The 24,043-nt window shown below is 46.8% G+C and overlaps 2 protein-coding genes across 5 annotated transcripts in view; one reads left to right on the forward strand and one right to left on the reverse strand.

The window, feature by feature from the left end:
* ITPR3 (inositol 1,4,5-trisphosphate receptor type 3) overlaps nucleotides 1-3,099 on the forward strand; it is a 67,775-nt gene extending 64,676 nt beyond the window's left edge. For all 4 annotated transcript variants that reach the window (XM_030871042.2, XM_030871043.2, XM_060307546.1 and 1 more), the window contains 2 exons: nucleotides 351-512; nucleotides 1,097-3,099. In XM_030871042.2, coding sequence (XP_030726902.1) covers nucleotides 351-512; nucleotides 1,097-1,165 — 231 coding nt within the window. In that variant the 3' untranslated portion in view covers nucleotides 1,166-3,099. The remainder of the gene's footprint in view (nucleotides 1-350; nucleotides 513-1,096) is intronic.
* On the reverse strand, nucleotides 2,921-24,029 carry UQCC2 (ubiquinol-cytochrome c reductase complex assembly factor 2). Its single transcript, XM_030871046.3, has 4 exons — nucleotides 23,852-24,029; nucleotides 6,604-6,678; nucleotides 5,696-5,765; nucleotides 2,921-3,101 (listed from the first exon to the last, which is right to left on the reverse strand). Exons 1-4 carry the CDS (start codon nucleotides 23,987-23,989, stop codon nucleotides 2,974-2,976), a joined length of 411 nt encoding a protein of 136 aa, XP_030726906.1. The 5' UTR covers nucleotides 23,990-24,029; the 3' UTR covers nucleotides 2,921-2,973.
* Between the last annotated feature and the right edge of the window lie 14 nt (nucleotides 24,030-24,043).

The following is a 24,043-nucleotide window of genomic DNA, read 5'->3' on the forward strand; positions in this document are numbered from 1 at the left end:
AGGAAGGAAGGGAGGGAGGAGAGGCAGGGTCTGGGTGCAGAGGCCTGCCTTCCACCGCTCGCAGGGTGTTAGGAGAGTAAACAGGTGGTGTTGGTACCAGGGGGAGACTCGGGCTGTCTAACGGAGGTTGGCCTGTCTCTGCTGTGGCCTCCCCGCCCCCTCAGGGTCACTGCCAGCTCACTCTGGCCCCGGGGAGGACACAGGTCAATTCAGATTTTCCCGTGACACATCCCTGGGGAGTAATTTGGCCAAGGGTGTGGTAGCAGGCTCCCCCCACACAACTGCTTTTCTAAACAAGGCCTTCCTAGGCTGGACCCAAGCTCGCTCACCCCACTGGTGATGTTTTTCAGAACAAGAACCTGGACTGGTTCCCCCGGATGCGGGCCATGTCACTGGTGAGCAACGAGGGGGAGGGGGAGCAGAACGAGATCCGAATTCTTCAGGACAAGCTCAACTCCACCATGAAGCTGGTGTCCCACCTCACTGCCCAGCTCAACGAGCTCAAGGAGCAGGTGTGCCCCTAGCCCTGTTCTGGCAGCACACCGGCAGCCTCAGGGCCTGCCTCGTGGCGTGGGGGAGGGTGTTGGGGCCTTCACGCTCCCCCTGCCCCCTTTCCTGCTGGCTCCTGTTCTTGGGTCTGGGGTGGAAAACATGTTCCAAACACACTTCTCCCCTCTGTGGAAAGCTAGACGGGGTCGTGGCCCCTATCCTTGCGCCCCAGAAAGACAGGGCTGAGTGGAACCTCGTGCCGGTGTTGGGGCCTCCCTTGCTTTAGCGAGTCCCCCTCAGGCGTTGACTGGTGACGGCAGGGTAAGACCTCTTTCCGCTTCTCAAGAAAGATCCCCTCTTGCCCAGAGCATCCTCCGCTCCATCTGGCTGTGACTAAATGAAATCGGCAGCCCCTCTTTTAGGTGGGGTGCTTTCCCAGCTGCACCAAATCAGTGGTTTGTGACGCGCTGAGGACAAGAGTTTGGGGCTGACATCCCTGCTACACCCTGGGGGCGTCTTGGCCTGCCGCCAGGGCTGAACCGCAGCTGGGAGGGAGGGTGGGTTCTGGGCAGCCTGATCCAACCTGACGGCATCTGTTTAAATCTAGATGACGGAGCAGCGGAAACGCAGGCAGCGCCTGGGCTTTGTGGATGTCCAGAACTGCATGAGCCGCTGAGTGGAGCCACGGAAGGCCCGTCAGGCCACATGCGACACTGGAGAGCTGAGAGTGGGAACACCGCCCCTCAAGGCCAGGTCCCCACCCAACCCCCAGCTCCACCTCTGCCAGACCCCGCCCCGGGCCAACATAGACTCTGAACAGCTTAGAGGGGAAACTAGAGCTGACAGTGCTGCCCAGACCAAGCTCATAAAAAAAAACTCAGAAACTCAGTGGGACTCGGCTTACCTTAATGCCTAAGTAAGTCCTCTTAAAGGACTATTGCTTTGTCCCTTATGACTGACGTGCCTTTGTATTCCTCCTGGTGGGTGATTAGGAGTGGCGTCTCCATTTTATTCCAAGCACTACATTTTGGTTACTGCCGCCTCTGGAGGGGCGCGGTGATGCTGTCGCTAGTGATTTTAGGGCTTTGTTATTTAACTTATTCACGGTGCCAGGCTCAGCCCTGGCCAGGGCCGTGCAGCCCCCCTGTGCCTCAGAACTGCCGTATACAGTGCGTAGACCTCAGTGTCCAAGTCCACGCCACCCGCTCCGCACAGCCCTGGCTGGACTGGTGACCACAGGCTTGGTCCTAAGACCTGCCTCCTCCCGCACCTCCTGGGCAAGAGTCACAAGCCCAGGTGACAGGGCTGGGGCGTGTTAACAGGGGCTGGTTTTGACTGCTTGTGTTTTCTCCTTTTGGTGTAATGTTTTACAAATCCTTTGGCCCGAGAACTAATACGTTAATTACCTTAAATAAATTAATAAATCTAGTCCGTTAGAAAGGGAGGCTGGCTCCCGTGCTCCTCAGGGGCTGGGGTGGGTGGTAACGTGGCGCTGGCGGAGGACAGAATACGAGCCCTGCCTGCTGGCCTAACCTTGGGCTCTTGGGAGATGCTGAATGCCATCCCGTCTTGCAGCGATTCCGGGACAGAACTGTACTACGGGATAACTGGTTTCTATCATAATCCTATGAATTTTATTTTATGCATTTCAAAACACAGTGAGGAGTCCAGGTAAAATGAGGTTAAGAACCCTTTCCACTTCTTCCCAACAAGGGGTGCTGTCGGCCCTGCCCTACCCCTTCTCTCAGCTCTGTTCTTGACAAGAAACCTGAAGTAGGGAATGTAAACATCTACTGGTAAGAGCTAAGGTCCCGTGGAGTAATAAGGTGACCCTGTGCGTGTCCCCGGCCAGGGGAGGGGGCCTGCCATGTGGCCTCCCACAGAACCCGCCCCGAGTGCTGAAGCCGACTCAAGCCGGGGCCCTGCCTGGCCTGTTGGTAGCTCTACTCTGCCCCTTAAGCCAACTTGGAACATGGCTTTTCTGCAAGGTCAGGGGCAGAGGACTGAGCTCTGGCCTTCTGAGTCAGTGGGGAGGAGGGCCAAGCAGGCTTTTCTCATCCCTCTGTCATACACCTCCTGTTGCTTTCTGTTTGCAACAGGACGCCTTCTTCAGTACTGAATGCTATTTTTGGCTCTCTCCCAGGAGCTCCTAAAACAAAAGAGAGCCTGTGAATCTTGCCAGGAGCCAGCCAGACCTCTGTTGGCAGGTGGGGCTCCTGTGGCCGTGCAGGAAGCACCTTGCCCAGAGGGCCCGTCACCATCCCTTCTCAGGCCCAGACGGAGACCCGCACTTCCTCTCCTGGAGGACATCCTAGCCTGACTGGTGGGCGGGCGGATGCTCAACTGGCGTCCCTCCTCAGGCCAGAGCTTTCTTTACAGCAACAAGGGCTTCCTTTCTTGTGAAGGCCAGATGAGATTCCCGAACTACAAGGAAAGGGAAATCAGGGCATTTTATTGATAATGGCAACGTCCACGACTTTACGCTTAGGTATGTGGGCGTGTTAAGGCCCGAGCCCAGGCCTTATGCTTCTCCTCGGGATCCCTGGGGGCAAACTTCTCCTGCAGTTTCTTCCACATGCCTTTATTCATCTCCTTAAACTCTTCCAAGGTATCTGCAAAAGGAGAAGACAACGAAAAAAGGCTGAAGTCTAAAATGATTACACAGGTTGGCCCCACAGGGCTTTCGCCACACAGGCATGTCTCGCTTTTCACAGTATGTTCCTAAGAAAGGGAAGTGTAGCCCCAACTTCTGATCAGCAAATCAGGCAGGGTAACAGACAAATAAATGCAAGTGTGGATGAGCACTTGTGTACCAGAGACCGTCCTTACAGTGGCCTCTGTTCACATCCAATTATCATTCACCATCTAAGCAGGGCCCTCTCCGCTCTGCTCCACGTGAGCAAAGAAAAGGCGCTGTAGCATCAGCTACACAACGCACAGGCCCAGAGGCTTATCTCAAAACTTGGCCTGAGCCACACAGACCTTACTGTCCATTTTACAGATGTGGAAACTTGAGGCAGAGTGAGGTTAAGGAACTTGAGCAGGCTACACGGCTAGGAAGTGGTGGAGCTGGGATTTGACCCCAGACACTTGGGTCCACCCCACGCTGTGGAGTTGAGCAGGCACCCGGGAGGGAGCTGGACCTGGGCCCCCATCCCTGCCCACCATTTCCACACTGGGTCCCCTCAAGCAATCAGTTAACTCTCTGAGCCTCGGGTTCCTCATCTGCAAAGTGGAGATCAAAACACCTGCCTCAAAAGTTGTGAGTCTTAAAGTAAATAATGGAGGTGACTAATAATTCTTTGTTGTGGGGCTGACCTGGCACTGCAGGAGCATCTTGGCCTCTACCCACTAGATGTCAGTAGCAAACTGCCCTTTCCCCCCGCAAGCTGTGACAACTAAAGTGGTCTCCAGACATTGCCACAGGTCCCTGGGGGACAAAATCGCTCCCGGGTTGAGAACCACTGGTATAAAGTCTGTCCAGGGCTAAAGTTCTATGACACCTAATTTTACTTGTATTTTAAGTTTAGATTTTCACATTATTTAAATTTCATAGCCTGGATTTTCATCTCTTAATAAAACTTCTGGAGAAAAAGAATAGCTTTTCTGAACAAAAAGGTAACTTACATCATCTATTAACATTTATTGTCAGTGGGCTCTTGACTAAATTAGGACACGCACTGTACCCCGGCCAGCATTCCACCCTGGGACTTTTCCAGAAGTCCAGCTTCCTTCGTGGGGCACAAAACGGATGCCGAGGCCTCCTTCAGAGACTCCTGGGACCCCAAGCCAGGATGGACACACTCGGGACCTAGACTGCGGCCACATTTCTGACTTGCCAGGCCCTCAAATCCTCATGACAAACACTGCAAGGTGTCCTGCCCTGTCAGAGGAAACACTCAGTAAGCTTATTCCACAGAGTCACAACAAAAATAAGAGGCTTGCTGTGAAAGCAAATTATCAGCTAATTTCCTAAGGCTGAACTCCCAGCCACGACAAGCTGCAGCACAGGCCAGTGGTGGGGAGTCGTACATCTCCCCCTCCTTGGCTATGGCCCGTTGTCTCCGAACTCAGACGTCCCGAAGTTAACCAAGAGGCAGAGGCTGAGCCTCTGGAACTTCTTTCCATTCTAATTTCAAGTTCAAACTTTGCTCAAACTCTTCGGGGTCCTCACAATGACACTGTGCATCGATGCTGGTAATTACATGAGCCCAGGGACATGGGGGTACCATTTGTTTATATATATGTGTATGTGGGTGTGTATACACACACACATACACACTTTAAAAAAAATTGCCAATAAAGTGATTCTGCCTGGCCAAAATATCTCTACCCCAGTTTTCCAGAGAGTAAATATAAAAATAGTATCAGTCAACATACAATAGCAGATGACACCACCAGGTTTTAATCTGTTGAGAAGGTTAAGAGTTTTCTGGAAGCCTAAATTCTCAAACCTTAGTTGCTGAAGGCTGCCAGAGGAATAGGAAAGAGAAATTTCTAGAGTACCAGGAGGCAATGTTTCAGGGCCGTGCCCTCCCAGAAAAGGTTAGCCTATTTTTATATGTGGTATCCTTGGCAATAAAAATAGTTAATTTTCCAGAACCTGCCTGTTTCAACCCAGGCTTCCCCTGCCACCACCCGCCACGTCCCCCTTCAGTGACAATGGAGATGGGGAAGTAAGGAGGGGCCGGGCTAGACAGGGTTTTTCCTTTCTTGTTAATCGGTCTATCAAGGACTCCAAACCATACCTAGTTAAACCCATATCTAACCCACAGACCACGTCCCCTGGGTCAGATAACTCTTAGGCGGATATCCCCATACACGTCTATTGAATGGCTTTTTGTTTTAATTAAAACCCTCATGTTTATAAAGCCCCCTTAGGGCCATAAAGATAAAATTATTTTCCTTCCATCCTGATTTCAACTACTTCCATTTGGCAAATACATATTCCCCTGTTCCCTGCTGCCCAGCCTTGAATTTAAAAGCTCTAAAGATGGATTTGCTTTTTTTAAATAATGCCTTTGACCTTCTCCATGTTCTGTGGCCAAAAAAGCATGAGCCCTGTAGCTTCAGAATTTCCTGTGGGCTATTCCACAAGACTTACCATCAGGCAAAACTGTCTTATTAGACAATTCCCCTTGGCCGCTCAAACACAAAGACTCATTTGCAAACCAACCAGAAAGGGCAGCAGCTGTGCTTTCCATACCTGTGGACAGGATCAGTTTGTATTCTTCCAGGGACAGACCACTGAAGCTTGTGTCTCTGGGGCGAGGGTACTGGTCACACGGGGCAGAGGGGAAGAGAGAGGGAGGGGAGAGAAGATTAGTTCTGCAGCACAACCCGGGACTAGATGATCCTGGACAGAAGCCACACTCTAACTGCAGTTCACAGGCCATGGGTGTCTGGAGGCCAGAAGGAGAAGCACAACGCCACCTGGAGGCCAAACCAGTCCGGTCTGGAGAGGCGGCTCTGACGTGAACACGCACCTGAACCCTCTGGAAAATGCAGGCTGGGCCTCGGGAGCCTGGGTGGGGCCTATGATTCTGCATTTCTAACCAGCCCCGGGTGGTGCCCATGCTGCTGCTCACAGACCACACTTTGAGCAGTGAGGATTTAGAAGAAATCCCCTCTTCATACAGACTAGGCATTTGGCTGTGTAAATCTGTGGTTACTGAGCACATTTCTCAAGCCTGGGGAAAAAACACACTAAACGGAATTTGACAGCAATCATGTCAGGGCCGAGCAGAGGCCCAGCTTTGTCTGACAGGACTTTCCCAGTCACCCCATCTTTATCACCGGAGCGTGGGGAAGACCAGTTCCGTCAGAGGGGGTGGGAAAATATGTGTGAGATCCAAGAGTTGTCAGATACACCCGGAAGCATCCACTGGCATATAAAACACATGGCTTTTCTTCAAAATTAAAAACGGCTTTCATTTAGGTGACCTAAAAGCCTCTACCAGGTGCCTTAGTCGGCTTGGTTGAAATTACTGGTTACATTTGAAAGTAGCAAAACCACAATTCTTTACAGAACATCGTATAATCAGATTTCACTCACTCTTATTGGTCATCTCCAGTCGGAGGGCTGGGGACAACACAAAAGACTGGCCCACTCACCTTGTGTTTGTAGTAGTTTGCATGGAGCCGTGCTAAGCTCTCGTACATCTGATCACAGGCCTCAGGCTCTGAAACCTGAAAAACAAAACCTCCAAGAAAGTGAGCAAATGAGCCCTGCCCCCACACGGGTCTGTACCGTATGCCTCCAGGAAGGACAGGAAGCAGGCCTGCAGCTCAGAGCTGGCTTCTCTGACCACAGGTCCCACGGTCAGAAATCACCTTTTTGGAATAATGGCTCCACCTCAGCAGCTCCCCAACCTGCAGGAAAACTCAACTGGCAAACAAACATTTGCTGAACACCTGTGACTTGTGAACCAGCAAGCCACCGCGGTGGGAGGCACTGCGGTAAAAACACAACACTCCAGGAGTGCTAGGGGCAATGTGGGCCACAAGAAGTCAGAGGAGGTCAGCGGATCATGGAAGTGAGACTAAGCTGGTTTCTGAAGGATGCACAGGAGCTGGGGAGAGTGGAGGGGGCCTTCCTGGTGGGGGCGGTTGCATGAGCAGGGCAGAGGAGGCAGGGATGCTATCTATACCTATGCCTCACACCAGACCATCTGGCTGAGGGCCTGAACATGCAGGTAAAAGAGCCTGGGTGGGAGAAAAAGAAAGAGCTTTTTGAATTAAACCTTCAATATGAAATGTATTAAATAAAGATTCTTTTATGAAAGGAAAAAAAATCATCTGAGCTTTCATCTGTGGTAAGTGGGGAGCTGTTGAATTTTACAAGGAAAGAAACATGAAGAAAGTAGTATTTTAGGATGAAACAGGTGAACTGAGGAGAACCAAGAGGGAGAATCCAGTTAGGTCCTGTTAGGAAGCCTTGCAAATAGAAAGGGGAAAAGAAAGCAATACTCCGGATGGCCCTGCTGGAAGTTCCAGGGAACGCGGGCAACATGCAGATGAGGGGTGGGTTTTTCCCTCTCATACCTCTTAGGAAGTTTTCCCTTCCTTCTGCCTTTGCCACTATTTAGCTACAGTTCCTTGTATTATTCTGCCAAGAATTCTGAAAGCTCCCCAGGATGAAACTTTCTCTTCAATGTTTTTTCCCAGAATTCAAATGATGGATTTTTCCAACTTAAATCCTTTCTCGAAGAAGGCAGAGCATAAATAAATCAGTAGTTAAGCATTTTAATAGGCAGCTCCACTTCTGCCTCCGTGTGCATGTCAAATAAGGTCCCCACTTTACAGCAAACAAAAAAGACAATCCTGTCATTGAGTTCCACTCAATCCATCCCCAGGTTCAGGCCACCCATCATGAGAACGCCCAGGTAGCCACATCAGAAGAGAAAGGGTGATGGGCTGAGGAGGCAGCCAGTGTTTGTTGACTAATGATCAAAGGCATTATTTGAGTGCACTGGGGCTAAAGGCTGAAAAAGAAGAACGGATATTAACACATGAGTCTGACTCCCTATCGGGCGGCGCTTCCAAGGAAAGTCCAGCTGGAACAGAATTCTGCAGCATACACTTTGGGGGAAAGCGTTTTGAATGTTCTGTCTTCAGCAGGGCATGCAAAACTAAGAGCTAACCAGACGATAGACGAACAGAAGGCACAAGATGCAAAAGGAAAAAGAGGGTAACACCAGCCAAACTTTTAAAGAATATTATGTAGATTATCAAAAGATAATTGTGCATTTCATCATTTGCTTGCCCTCTTCATACCTGTACAGATGTGTCTGCTTATAAATTTAAGAGAACCTACAGTGTGCCCAGCCCATGTAAGAGCAGGTGTGCATAGCTGTGGGGAGCTGTGGAGTCCAACTGCCTGCATTTGGATCTCATCCCTTACCAGCTAAGGGGTACTGGGCAAATCACTCCATCTCCCAATGCCCCCAACACTTAAAAAAAAATTTCCCACTTTTCCTTTATCCTTCTCTATATCTATATATACATAATATTTCAGTATGTTTCCTAAGAACGACATTCTCTCATATAACCACAGTTCCATGACCAAATTCAGGACATTTAACATTGATACAACACTTCTATCTGTTCCATTGTCCATATTCCAACTCTGTCAATTGTCTCAGTAAAACTCTTTACAGCAAAAAACAGTCCTTTAGGCCCAGGATCGCCTCCTGCACTACCTGTCACGTTTCTTTCTCCTTGCAGCCAGGACACCTCCTCGGCCTTTGTCTTCCCAGCATTGACATTTTTGAAACATACTGCCCAACTTAACTTTTCTTTTAAAAGAAAAGATAATAATTGTCCCTATTTCTGAGGGCGATGTGAGGATAAGTAAGATAATGCCTGGACTGCTCTGAATTCAGGGCCAGGAACACTGATGAATGTGAGGGATTAGTCTTGGTTACTATTAGTAGTAAATAGTTATAGTAAACACAGGCCTTTACTGCACTAACTACAAGGCGAAAGAAGACTTCAGGACGATCCCGGTGACAGCGGAATGAGGGGTGCGTGGAGGGCCCCTGACACCATCAGCGGAGCCAATGAAGCCCTGCCAAGGGTCACGGCGAGGGTGGGCGGAAGTTACCAGTAGGACGTGGGGCTCTCCAGGCACAGGACCAGCTCATGCACACGCCCAGGGGACAGCAATTAGGACACATCAGCGGATCAGTGCTGCTGGTGTGACTGCCGGGTATGGCTGGAGGTGAAGTGATGAAGGGATGGAAAATCACCGAAGCTTCACTCTGTCCCTGACTGGACCTCCGGCCCTGAGCTTGATGGCTCTCAGTGGTCCCCAAGTGTTTCATGATCAGCTTGGTGGGGATCACGCACTGACCCTTGGTCTCTGCTGAGCGAGTGGCTGTCTGCAGCACCTGTCCTCCACCTGATGGCCGTGCAACCCGACCTTCCCCTCCCACCACCACCGACCACCCTCCCAACCCAGCTCTTAATTAAGAAAGGCATTCACAGCACTGCCTCTGCCCAGCGCCTCTCTCCTGGGCTCCCTCACTGCCGGCAGACCACCAACACATCGCGTCCTCACCAGACCCGCGCTCCCACCAGATCCTCACCTTCAGAGATGCTGCCAAAAGGAGTCCCCTCCTGCCTTTCCTCCAAATCTAACGGTGAGAGCTGGCCGGAGGGCTGCTCAGCCACCTCCGTCTGTACCCTCGGTGGGGCGAGCAGGGTGTCTCCTTCCTGCTCAGCTTTTCCCACCTCCGACAGAAAAGTAGGGCAGAGGGGAGGGACACAGAGAGAGAGGATGGGGTCACCGTACAGAGCATTACTCAAAAACCAAAGTGACCCTCTGTGTTCCCTGAACCTCTCAAAAGTCCTTCAGTATTAAAGAGACAGTCTCCCAGATACTTTCCATAAAGCCTGGAGCCTCAAAGAATAATCTGAGAAGCACCTATAAATAACAAATCACCAAAAAAGGACCTTGTCACCCAATTTCTCATCTGAGGTCAGAAGGTGTCTGTACGAGGCTGTAAAAGTAGCTCAGTGGAGGTGATGAGAGTTTGAGGTACGGCAACTTCAAGCCAAGTTATTACTGCCTAAGCAGAGATGGAGCCAAGGCCAGTTCTGGGTTCCTAGTCACACCCAATCCAAGCTCAGCAATTACAAAATTGTCTTATTTACTACTTAAAAGTACATCAATAGAAGTACTTGTCTAATTCCGGAAGCCTCACCACATACCTACATCCTACACTCTATTCACAGACTCCAGCGCAAACATCGCTGAATTTTGAAATACACAGTTTTCCCGATGAAGTGTACTGTGCACTTTTAGAAATATTCTTATATACAAGCTTTAAACTACCTGATTTTGCATTCACACCTAATGAGATTATGGACATTTTAGGACTAATAGCAAAGCTGGGTTTAAAAAAGGCAGCAGTGGGATATTATGAAAAATTCAGCTCTGCTCCCTAAATTTGAATAAAATAGATGTTCAAGTGACAAAGTGTCCTTTTCGGCTCTCTTTTGGCTCCTTTTGCATTTCCCCCGCTCAGTCGTCAGTAAATTTCTCTTTACCATATTAAACTTTTATACATACAAATCTACATCACTGCCGCAGGCACTGATTTTGATTTTCAAAATTGAATTTTGGGTGGTACAGTGGCCCCTATTCCAGTCACACAAAGGGATGCATAAGCACTTTTGGGAACGTGTTGCAAATTGCTTTGCTAATTAAGGTACAGCTGGATTCAGTCCAGAAGGATCTATGAGAAAAGGTTTTCATGACTTGGTAATGAACTTCTGAAATGAGTTCATTCCATTATGGGAGTCTATTCCCTTGAATTCAACTGAAAATCTATTTCTTGAGCATCTACTATGTAGAGAGCTCTGCTAGGCGGCTGTGAGGGGACATAAAGACCCAGCCTCGGCTCCAGAGAAGTTGGCAATCAAGCTGAGACAAGAAGATACACACACATTGAAAATAAAAAATGACCAGGACAGAGTGTAACTGAGTGCCAAGAGTTACAGGAGATCAGGAGCAGGAGCTAGTTACCAGGCCTGGCTCACATGGCAGGTGTGGTTCCCTTACAGGGCAGGTTTGCGTTTCACTGCAGTGACAGGTCACAGAGTGATGGGGAGTCAGAGTCTCTCACTTTGAGGAGTGTAGACTTCAGAGCTGGGCAGAATGGGGATCAGAGGAGGGACTGGGAGGAAGAGGCATGAAAAGGCAGGGGGACAAGGATGGTCCAGGCAGGCAGGGTCTTAAGCTGCGCCAAGGAGTGCTTCAAGGCCTGGGAAGCCACCAGATTCTTGACAAGTTCTGTGTCTGGGCTTTGGTCCACAGTGCACTAGGTTCTCAAAGGTTAAGAACCTGGGAGCAGAGATCAAGATGGCAGAATAGAAGGACGTGGAGCTCACGTCCTCCCACAAATACATGAAAGACACATCTACATGTTGAAAAATTCTCACAGAATACCCACTGAACACTGGCAGAAGATCTCATACAACCAAAGCTGCAAGAAAGATCACCACATAACCAGATAGGATGAAAGAAAAAAAAAAAAGCAGGAATCAGGATGGGACCTGTGCCCCGGGAGGGAGCTTTCAAAGGGGAAAGGTTCCTTTACCCTGGGAACCCCCTTCACGGACTGGGAGGTCCACTGGACAGATAGGGAGCCTCAGAGGAGAGCACAGCAGCCGGCCTGTGGCAGGCAGGACAGAGGGAGACCAGCACAGACAGTCCACGCTACCTTGCTGCACTTCCCAGCCCAAGACACATGCCTGCTGGTGTGCGGAGAGGCTGGGGGCTGGAACTCGGGCTTCAGAGGACTCACTCTGGCTGCGCAGAGACAGCCTGAAGTGCTTGGAGTGTGGTCCGGGGCGAGGCTGGGGGTGCTGTGTGCAGGATGGAGCCCAGGTCTACTGTCAACGTGCGTGTGAAGCGGGCGGGGCGTAACCCCACCACAGCGGCCTCATTCTCTGGGTGCTCACGGCAGGCACGGCTCCGCCATTATGAGCTCTGGGAGCACACAAGCGCCAGTGGGTTGCCAACACGCAGAGGTAGGGCTGAAATCTGAACCGATTCCTGGCGGGTGCGTGACTTCAGCAAATTCACGCCAGCGGCAGCGTCTACAGGACCTCTGAGCTGATTACTGGCACTCCCCCAGCTGAGGCAGGTCTAGGGCCAGCAAAAACAAACTTTGTGGGCGCGCACACGCAGAAGCACGGCTGATACCTGAGCTGATTACTGGTATTCCCACAGCAGAGGTGGGGCCGAAGGCAGTGTCAACAACAGTGTACTTTTTGAGCACGCACACCAGGTGACAGGAGATGTTACAGAGTGCATGTCCGGGCAGACAACTCCTGGGGAGGAATACACAGCAGCTCCTTTCCCAGTGGGAGCGCTCCTGTCCCACCTACCTCACACCACAGTTTAGGACCGGATCTGGGGGCTTCTACTTCAACAACTGGGGAGCAGACCCTGCCCCTGATAGGGCTGTGACAACCACAGAGCAAAGAGGAGGCCCTGTCCAACATCCAGTGCAGGCTCTGGTCCCCACAACAATCACACCCCCTATCAAGGGGAGAAGGGCCAGCACACCCTGAGGAAAGACATGGCAGGCATCCACACCAAAAACAGCCTTTGCACCAAAAATATTAGACTCACACAGGCTACACAGGGGTGTTTCCACGTAAAAACAGCCCTCCATGACCACAGTAGATAATGTTTCCCCTGAATTCATAGAGTTAGAGTAATATAAGTAAAATGAAAAAGCAGAGGAACCACTCCCAATTATAAGAACAAGAGAAATCCCCTAAAAAAACAAACAATGAAACAGACCTCTCCAGTCTACCAGACGCTGAGTTCAAAAAGAAGGTAACAAAAATGCTGAAGGAGCTAAGAAAAGCCATCGACAGCAATGCAGATCACTGCAACTAAGAACTATAGAGGAGGCAATCAAAATCAGACAACTTAATTGCCGAGATGAAAACTGAGCTAAAGGCAATATATAGAAAACTAAATAATGCAAAATGAATTAGTGATTTGGAAGACAAAATAATGGAAATCACCCAATCAGAACGGCAGACAAAAAGACAAATGAAAAAAAAAAATGAAAGCAATATAAAAGACCTATGGGACACAAAGCGTGCCAATCTAGGCATAATAAGGATCCCAGAAGAAGAAAGAGAAAAGGGAATTGAAAATGTATTTAAAGAAATTATGGCTGAAAATTTCCCAAACCTAAAGAAGGAAACAAATATTGAGGTACAGGAAGCACAGAGGGTCCCAAACAAGATGAACCCAAGCAGACCTACACCAAGACATATCATAATTAAAATGGCAAAAGTTAAAAAGAGAGGATTTTAAAGGCAGCAAGAGAAAAACAAAGAGTAAGTTACAAGGGAACCCCCATAAGGCTATCAGCTGATTTCTCTATAGAAACTTTGCAGGCCAGAAGGGAGTAGCAAGATATATTCAAAGTCCTGAAAGGGAGAAACCTGCAACCTATGATACTCTACCCAGCAAGATTATCATTTATAATAGAAGGAGAGATAATGAATTTCTCACACAAGCAAAAACTAAAAGAATACAGCAATACTAGACCTAACCTAAAAAGAATACTGAAAGGTCTTCTCTAAATAGAAAAGAAGAAAGAATCTATAGGAAAGGGAAAATCACAATAGGAAAAGCAAATATATGAAAGGATTGTAGATCACTTAAATAAACCAGAACATACATTAAAAAAAAAAAAATCAAAAAAAATTTGTGGAAGCAATTATAACTACAATGAATGGCAAAAGGATAAACATGAAAATGTAAAATAGGACATCAGAATCAAATTGTTCTTACTTGGGAGAGGGGAGTAAGAAAATGTAGATTTTTTGGAATGTGTTTAAGCTTATATGACTACCAGTCTAAAGCAAGCAGATACAGTAATGGGTTAACAGACTTGAAAACCAGGGAAACCACAAATCAAAAACATACAACAGATTCACAAAAAACAAAAAGAAGAGAACTCAAGTGTAATACAAATGAAAACCATCAAACCACAAAAGGAAAAACAAAAAGAAAGGAACAAAGAAGAAATACAAAATCAACTGGAAAACCAGATTTAAAATGGCAATAAATACATACCTGTCAATAATTACCTTAAATGTCAATGGACTATATGCTCTGACCAAAAGACATAGAATGGCAGATTGGATAATAAAACAAGAGCCTACAACACGCTGCCTACAAAAGACCCACTTTTGGGCGAAGGACACCCACAGACTGAAAATGAGGGGATGGAAAAAGATATTTCACGCAAACACAAATCACAAGAAGTGGGGGGGTCACAATATCATATCAGACAAAATAGACTTTAAAACAAAGGCCATAGGGACTTCCCTGGTGGCACAGTGGTTAAGAATCCACCTGCCAATGCGGAGGACATGGGTTTGAACCCTGGTCCGGGAAGATCTCACATGCCATGGATCAACTAAGCCCATGAGCCGCAACTACTGAGCCTGCACTCTAGAGCTCAAGAGCCACAACTACTGAGCCTGTGTGCCACAACTACTGAAGCCAGCATGCCCAGAGCCATGCTACGCAACAAGAGAATCCACCGCAATGAGAAGCCCGCACACCACAATGAAGAGTAGTTCCTGCTTGCTGCAACTAGAGAAAGCCCGCGTGCAGCAACGAAGACCCAACGCAGCCAAAAATAAATAAATAAATAAATTTATTTAAAAGAAAAACAAAACCCAAAACAAAGGCCATAAATAAAGAGAGATGCTATATAATGACAAAACAATTGATGCAAGAAGAGGATATTACACTCATTAACATGTATGAACCCAATATATGCTTTAGGAGCCCCTAAATACATAAAACAAATACTAACAGACATAAAGGGAGAAATTGATGGGAATAAAATAAAAGTAGGAGATTTTAACACCCCACTGACATCAACAGACAGATCTTCCAAACAGAAAATCAATAAGGCAACAGAGATCCTAAATGACACAAGAGAACAGTTAGACTTAATTTGGTATTTTCAGGACACTACATCCAAAAAAACCAGAATACACATTCTTTTCAAGTGCACATAGCACATTTTCTAGGGTAGACGACATATTAGGACACAAAACAAGCCTTGATAAATTTAAGAGGACAGAAATTATTTCAAGCATCTTTTCTGACCATAATGGCATGAAACTAGAAGTCAACCACAGAAAGAGAAATGAGAAAAAAAACCGATTACACAGAGACTAAACAAGTTATTAAAAAACCAATTGGTCAATGACGAATTCAAAGAGGAAATTAAAAAATACCTTGAGACAAATGACAATGAAAATACAACCATATAAAATCTATGGGATGCAGCAAAAAGCATTTCTTAGAGGGAAGTTCATAGCAATACAGACCTTCCTCAAAAAAACAAGAAAAATCTCAAATAAACAACCCAACCTACCACTTAAAAGAATTAGAAAAAGAAGAACAAACAAAACCTAAAGTCAGCAGAAGGAAGGAAATAATAAAGATTAGAGAGGAAATAAATAAGATAGAGATTTAAAAAAAAAAGAAAAAAATCAATAAAACCAAGAGCTGGTTCTTTGAAAGAAAAAAATCAACAAACCTCTGGCTAGGCTCACCAAGAAGAAAAAAGAGGGGACCCAAATAAACTAAGTAAGAAATGAAAGAGGAGAAATAACAACTGATACCACAGAAATACAAGAAGCCATAAGAGAATACTATGAACAATTATATGCCAACAAACTGGACAACCCAGAAGAAATGGACAAGTTTCTAGAAACATACATCCCACCAAAATTGAATCAAGAAGAAATAGATAATCTGGGGGTTTTCTGGCCACGCTGCATGGCTCACGGGATCTTAGATCCCTGACCAGGGATCGAACCCAGGCCATGGCAGTGAAAGTGCCAAGTCCTAACCACTGGACCGCCAGGGAATTGCCAAGAAGAAATAGATAATTTGAACAGACTGATCACTAGAAGTGAATCTGTAATAAAAAAAAAAACTCCCTGCAAACAAAAGTCCAGGACCAGATGGCTTCACTAGGGAATTCTACCAAACATACAAAGAACTTAAACTGATCCTTCTCAAACTCTTCTTCAAAAGACTGAAGAGAAGGGAACACTCCTAAAGTCATGTTATGAAGCCACCATCACCCTGATACCAAAACCAGACAAAGACACCACCAAAAAAGAAAATCACAGGCCAATATCTTTGATTGATATAGATGTAAAAATTCTCAATAAAATACTAGCAAACCAAATCCAACAACATATAAAAAGGATCATACACCATGATCAGGTTAGATTCATCCCAAGTTAACAAGGATGGCTCAACATATGCAAATCAATCAGTATGACACACCACATAAACAAAGGAAAAGACAAAAACCACATGATTGTCTCAACAGATGCAGAAAAAGCATTTGATAAAATTCAACATCCATTCATGATTAAAAACTCTCACCAAAGTGGGTACAGAGGAAACATATCTCAACATAATCAATGGTCTTTTTGACAAAACCACAGCCAGCGTAATACTCAACAGTGAAAAACTGAAAGCCTTCCCACTAAAATCTGGCATGAAACAAGGATGCCTACTCTTACCACTTCTATTCAGCATAATATTGGAAGTCCTAGTCACAGCAATCAGACAAGAAAAAGAAATAAAAGGTATCCAAATTAGAAGGGAAGAGGTAAAAATTGTCATTATATGCAGATGACATGATACTCTATACAGAAAACCCTAAACACTCAACACAAAAACTTTTAAAGCAGATAAATGAATTCAGCAAGGTAGCAGGATACAATATTAACATAAAGAAATCAGTTGCCTTTCTCTATATCAGAAAGTTAAAAAAATCCCTATTAAAATCACATCAAAATATATATATATAAAATAAAACCACCCAGGAATAAACCTGACCAAGGAGGTAAAAGACTTATATGCTGAGAACTATAAAACACTGATATAGGAAACTGAAGATGATTCAAAGAAATGGAAAGATATCCCATGCTCTTGCATTGGAAGAATTAAAACTGTTAAATTGGCCATATTATCCAAAGCAATCTACAGATTTAATGTGATCCCTATCAAATTAACCATGACATTTTTCACAGAACTAGAATAAATAATCCTAAAATTTATATGGAACCACAAAAGACCCAGAATTCCAAAGCAATGCTGGGGAAAAGGAACAAAGCTGGAGGCATAACCCTCCCTGACTTCAGACAATACTACAAAGCTACAGTAAACAAAATAGCATGGTACTGGCACAAAAACAGACATACAGATCAATGAAACAGAATAGAGAGCCCAGAAATAAGTCCACACACCTACAGTCAATTATTCTTCGACAAAGGTGGAAGAATATACAATGGAGAAAAGACATTCTCTTCAACAAGTGGTGTTGGGAAAGCTGGAGAGCCTCATGTAAATCAATGAAGTTAGAACACTCCCCACAACATACACAAAAATAAACTCAAAATGGCTTAAAGACTTAAATATAAGACATGACACTATAAACTCCTAGAAGAGAGAACACAGGCAAAACATTCTGACATAAATCATACAAATGTTTTCTTAGGTCAGTCTCCCAAGGCAAAAGAAATGAAAGAAAAAATAAACAAATGGGACCTAATCAAACTTAAAAGCTTTTGCACAGCAAAGGAAACCATAAACAAAACAAAAAGACAACCTATGGACTGGGAGAAAATATTTGCAAACATTGCAACTGACAAGGGCTTAATTTCCAAAATATACAAACAGCTCATACACCTCAACAACAAAACCAACAACCCAATCGAAAAATGGGCAGAAGACCTAAATAGACATTTCTCCAAAGAAGAAATACAGATGGCCAATAGGCACATGAAAAGATGCTCAACATCACTAATTATTAGAGAAATGCAAATCGAAACTACAACGAGGTGTCACCTCACACCAGTCAGAATGGCCATCATCAAAAAGTCTACAAACAGGGCTTCCCTGGTGGCGCAGTGGTTGAGAGTCCGCCTGCCGATGCAGGGGACACGGATTCGTGCCCCGGTCCAGGAAGATCCCACATGCCACGGAGGGGCTGGGCCCGTGAGCCATGGCCACTGAGCCTGCGTGTCCGGAGCCTGTGCTCCGCAACGGGAGAGGCCACAGCAGTGAGAGGCCCGCGTACCGCAAAAAAAAAAAAAAGTCTACAAATAACAAATGCTGGAGAGTGTGTGGAGAAAAGGGAACCTTCCTACTCTGCTGGTGGGAATGTAAATTGGTACAGCCACTATGGAGAACAGTAGGAAGGTTCCTTAAAATACTAAAAATAGAATTGCCATATGATCAAGCAATCCCACTCCAGGGCATATATCTGGAAAAGACTAGAACTCTAATTAGAAAAGATACATGCACCCCAATGTTCATAGCAGCACTATTTACAATAGCCAAGACATGGAAGCAACCTAAATGCCTGTCGACAGATGAATGGATAAAGAAGATGTGGTACATAGATACAATGGGATGTTACTCAGCCATAAAAAAAGAATGAAGTAATGCCATTTGCAGCAACATGGATAGACCTGGAGACTATCATACTAAGTGAAATAAATCAGAGAAAGACAAATATCATATAACTTATTTGTGGAATCTAAAAAATGATACAAATGAACTTATTTACAAAACAGAAACAGACTCACCTACATAGAAAACAATCTTATGGTTACCAAAGGGGAGGCAGGGGAGGGATAAATTAGGAATTTGGGATTAACAGATACACACTAATATATATAAAATAAACAACAAGGACCTACTGTATAGCACAGGGAACTATATTCATTATTTTATAATAACTTATGATGGAAAAGAATCTGAAAAAGAACATATATGTAGTATATACATATATAGTTTATATATAGTATAAAGGGGGTAACAGGTAACATCTTACAGAAAAATCTGAATGAACTTTTTGGCCAACCCAATATAACTGAATCGCTTTGTTGTACACCTGAAACTAACACAACACTATAAATCAAATATACTTAAAAAAAAAAAAAGAACCATTTACATTATGACCAATTTGGGAGGCAATGAGAAGAAGCCCTCATTGGGGCTGGGGCACACGCTGGAGTGTGGTGAGGCGGCGGGACACAGGCTGGATTAGACAACAGTGAAGGCCTCACAAAGCTGCATTACTCCAGAAGGCAACAGGCAGACCCAAAGATCTCTAAGTGGTAACCCACTGAAAGTGGTGGATAATCTAGCCCTCCAGGAGGAGCACCTACATCTCTAAACATGCCTAGAAAACTGCCATGCCTTGGTCTAAACACTACCTTAACTCCCTCCAGCTCCATCCGGAACTGGGGGAGAAAAAGAGATGGAGATGCCTGCATTCCCTCTCTGACATGATTCTCCTCACAATGGCTGTTTTGCAGTGGGCTCAATATTACAACTAAAAATCACATAATCTGGGCTTCCCTGGTGGCGCAGTGGTTAAGAGTCCGCCTGCAAACGCAGGGGACACGGGTTCGTGCCCCGGTCCGGGAAGATCCGACATGCCGTAGTGTGCCTGGGTCCGTGAGCCATGGCCGCTGGGCCTGCGTGTCCGGAGCCTGTGCTCCACAACAGGAGAGGCCACAACAGTGACAGGACCACTTACCGAAAAAAAAAAAAAAATCACATAATCTGTTCTCAGGCCCTTCCTCAATAACTGGACTTCAGAGGACCCACACACGGGGGTGGGTAACGCTGGATGGCATCACCACTGCCAACACACACAGGTCTACACCCCGCCACACTGAGCCACAGACCAGGCCCCGACTGGATGACTGAGAAAACAGAATCACAGAAAACCTTTGAATTCCCCTCTGAGGAGTTGGACGTATCACGTACATTACTGCCAATCCAAGACAAAGTTCAACTCCTTTCAAACGGGGCCGATATTATTTCAACCTGGGTATTTAATACAAGAACTCCCTGGTGGGCGAGCCCCTTCCTGGGTGGCTCCTCAGAGCTGTGCCCTGTGCTGGATAAGTGGGTGCTGCCACGGACCTTTTAGGAAGCTGCCTGTGCATCTAATGAACTCATTAGAAGAGTTTGCACCTTCCCCTGTACTTAAGTCAACAATTACTGTTGTTTTGCCACCTTCCTCCGTGTTGTGATTCTTTTATTAAGCTCTTGGGGCTGCAGGGAACATGCGTTCTCTTAGGGAAACTGAACTGAAAGGGGGCAAAATCCATAAACATTAGCTTTAAAAAACTGCACAATAGGATAGAGGGTGTAAGAGGTGTTTAGTGTGTTTCTGCTTCCCACCTCCTTCTTGGTGGGTTTAGGTGGACTGTGAGGCTCCCCAAAGGGCAATCTGTGGTGGAATAAATGGAGGCAGTTATTTTTGTACCCTGGTTTCAAGTCTGAATGATTAATTTGCTTTCTAGTGGTTCTGGCTTTTCTGTGCTGGTGTCCCACCTGAGGACCATCTTTCTCCCCATCCACACTGGGTAGGTAGGGGCTGGGCCAAAGAAAAGCAGGTGGGTAAACAGAAGGATGTTTAATTCTTTGCCAAAACTGTCCATGGTCCAAAGAGGTCTTGAGCAGGAAGTGAGGGGAAGGGAGGGCTTGAAGTTCACGGAACAAGAGGCCTTTCTAACAAGAAGAAATAACTTGGGAGGAATGGGAGCTGAGGATAGTTCAGGCACAAAGAAGACAACGCTCACTTGTCTTGCCATTTAACTCCTGGGGAACCCCGAATAAGTTGTTTTTCTTTTCAGATTTTGTTTCTTCACCTGTAAAATGGGAACAGCGATGGTGACCTCAACTCAGCTGCACTAAGGAATAGACTAAATGAGACCATGCATGCAAGTGTGTCATGCACGCGTTCAGCGTTATTGTTCAGATGCAGGAAGCCACAAGGCTGAGAGCAGGACTGCCTGCTCCTCTCCTCTACAGGAACAAACACGCAGCGGAGGAGAGCTGCCTCCCCCTCTAGTCCTGTCTTTCTGGCACATGGCATAACCGAGGGGGAGCTCCGCATCGATCAGTTGACTGGGTCGAGTGCCTGCCCCTGGCTGCCAGCTTTCTCAAGTTCTTTATAAATGATCCGGGGGTGTCAGTGGGAGTGACTCACAGCACTGTTCTCAATTCCAGCAAGGGACTGCTCCTTCTAAAAATTACCACCAAGATTTACTAAGCCCAGGTGCATTCTTGGACGACATCAGGATGAGGTACCACAACAGTGGTCCTGAGTCATGTGCCTGCTGCCATCATGAGGCACTGGTTCACTCTACCAGGGAGGCACTCATGAGCTGCTCTGGAACCATCAACCGAGCCATGACTTGCATCTGCAGCCATGACTCAAATTCGTGTGGGCCTTCTACTCATCAGAACTATCTGCCTAGGTGACGACAAAAGATGACAACTGCAAAAGAGAAAGCTCTACCCTCCTTTTCTGGCTCCTCTTACACTAACAGTCAAGCAGGTGAATGTCATACTCTCACCTCCCCAGGGGTCTAGCCTCTGTCAGCTTCTCTGCTGGCTGGTTTCACCATTCGAATTTCATTAAAGCAAGTCACGTGTCTGTCCAACTGTAGGCTCCTTGGTGATAAGGACCAGGTTATGTCCCTCTTCTGTAGTTCCTACAGTTCCCCACACAGAGTAAGCTCACAAATTAATTCTCACCACTCAGGGCACAGACATATTCCCTTCTCACTCTTCACTACTTCTCTCCATCTAGTTCTGCTACATCTGCAACTATATTCAAATGATTTTTGTCTCATGAGCCATAACCAATCATTTATTTACCCATTCATTCAGACATTTACCGAGTGTCTTTTATGTGCCAGGAACTATGCTAGACACTGTGGGGAGAAAGATAAAAATAGCACCGTCTCTATTCTCAGGAAGCTCACACTGAAAATGTGAAGGGAGCATAGCCCTAGAAAGTCTATGGGCTATGGGATTTGCAGAGTTGGGACTATGACTCTTGCCTTCAAGATCTTTATACTACGGGCCAGTGAAGACCACTGTAAGAAGTGTGAAGGCCCTCAGTGTTGTGTGGCACCCCAAACCCCCCCAACAAAGCCCTGAGCCAGACACTCCGTCCATGCCCACCACCCAGTCAGCACTTGGTTTCAATGATGCCACTGGGCATGTTGTCCTTGCTCCATTAGGTGGGCTGCTTTGGGTCTGGGTTGGGCTAAGTTGCCAAAAAGCCATGTTCCTGCTTTGACAGGTTGTGGCCAAATTTCGCAAAAGTCATTTCTTCAGGCTGTGTGTGTATGTGTCACATCTCATGTGTCTGACCTCTTGCCTGAGCCCCAAGCTCAAATATCCCACTGTCTACTTTGACATTTCCACTTGGAAGTAAATCCACTTTGCATCTCAAGTTTAACATGTCTTAACACCAAACTAAAGCTGTTCTTCCCACACCCCACCTGTTCCTCATCTCGTCTTCCCCATCTCAGTAAACTGCACCACCTTGCACCGAGTTGCTCAGGCCAAAACAATCTAGGTGTTATCCTTGGTTCCTCTTTCCCTTTATCCTATATCCAATACGTCAGCAAGTCCTGTTGATGCAACCTTCACATTGCAACCCCAAAGTGGCCACTTCCATCTCCTGTGCTGCCATCTTCATCCAAGCCACCACCATTTCCTGCCTGGGCTACCAGAGTGACTGTTTCTATTCTTGCCTCCCTATAATCCATTCACTGGTACAGCCAGAGTGATCTTTAAAAAAAACAGTAAACTAGGTCACATCAGCCCCCTGACTAAACCTCCCCAGAGGCTTCTCACTGGTCTTATGATAAAATCCAACCCCTAACCAGAGCCTGCCTATAAAACCCTACCGTGCCTGACTCCTGTCCTCCTCTGACTCAACTCTTAGAAAACGGCATTTCACTCACTACCCTTCAGCCACTTGGGCTTTCTTTCTGCTTCCTGCCTCAGGACCATTGCACTGCCTGAAAGAACACCAAGTGTTCATTGTTGGCTCATCGTCTTCCCTTAGGTCTCATCTATGTGTCACCTCCTCAGTAAGCCTTTATCTATCATAACTAATATTACCCTTTTACCATGCTACTCTATTTCGTATCCATCATAGTACTTCTCTGCACTGCCCTATGTGTGTCTACTTGCTTATTGTGTCCTGAACTAGGATGTAAACTTAGATTTCATGTGGGCAGGACCTCATCTAATTAACTACTGTCTCCCCAGCAACTGGAAGTTCCTGGCACATGGTGAGTGTTCCATAAGTTTGTGCTGTATGAATGAACAAATCCCAGAAGTGCAGCACCAACCTGGAGGACAGCAAGAACACAGGTCTACTACTCACACACATGGGCACGGGGTGAGGACTCAAACCTGCCGCACGGCCTTACAAGGGCCCAGGAAGCACACCAAGGCTTAGCGGGGACCCTGCATAGGTCCTTGGGCATCAGCTCAATCACTGCACACACTTCGAGGTAATGGCATCGTGTCAGGGGAGCAATAAGCCTATGACTGTCACCACCTAGGACTGGTGTTGTGGGACTCAACCCTGGCTGCACCCTGAATCATCGAGAGCTTTTAAAAACACTGAGGGCAAGGCCTCACCCCCCAGAGATTCTGATTCAATAAGGTCGTATGGTCCCAGGTATCTAGATTTTTAAAAAGCTCCTCAGGAACCTCCAACGCGCAGCCAGGTGAAAGTACTGAGTAGAGGATAGGATCGCCGCTCTCCGCAGTTGCCCCGGGCGTTAAGAGGGTCCCCGGGTACGCGCGGCCAGGGAGGAAAGGCGCGCGCAAGCGCGGGGCCCCGCCGCCAGCCCGCTCGTGGGCCCCGCCCTGCCTCCTCCTTTCCTCCCCTCGCCCCAACCGCCTCCCCGCCGCAGGCGGACCCCACAGTCTGGTCACCTGGGTGTTCTCTCCCTCCCGAAAGGCCTGCGCTACCCGCTGCCGCAGATAAGCGCCCAAGTCCCGGCCTCTTTTGGTCTCGTCCACTGGCCATTCCTCACAGAGTCTAAGAAAACGCCTGTAGCGGCTAGCCGCCATTTTGGGCCCTGCTTGTCTCCACCCCTGAGGGAGGAGTCGGCGGGGACAGGTGGA

The sequence above is a fragment of the Globicephala melas genome, chromosome 11 (assembly GCF_963455315.2).
Source record: "Globicephala melas chromosome 11, mGloMel1.2, whole genome shotgun sequence".
Lineage (NCBI taxonomy): Eukaryota > Metazoa > Chordata > Mammalia > Artiodactyla > Delphinidae > Globicephala > Globicephala melas.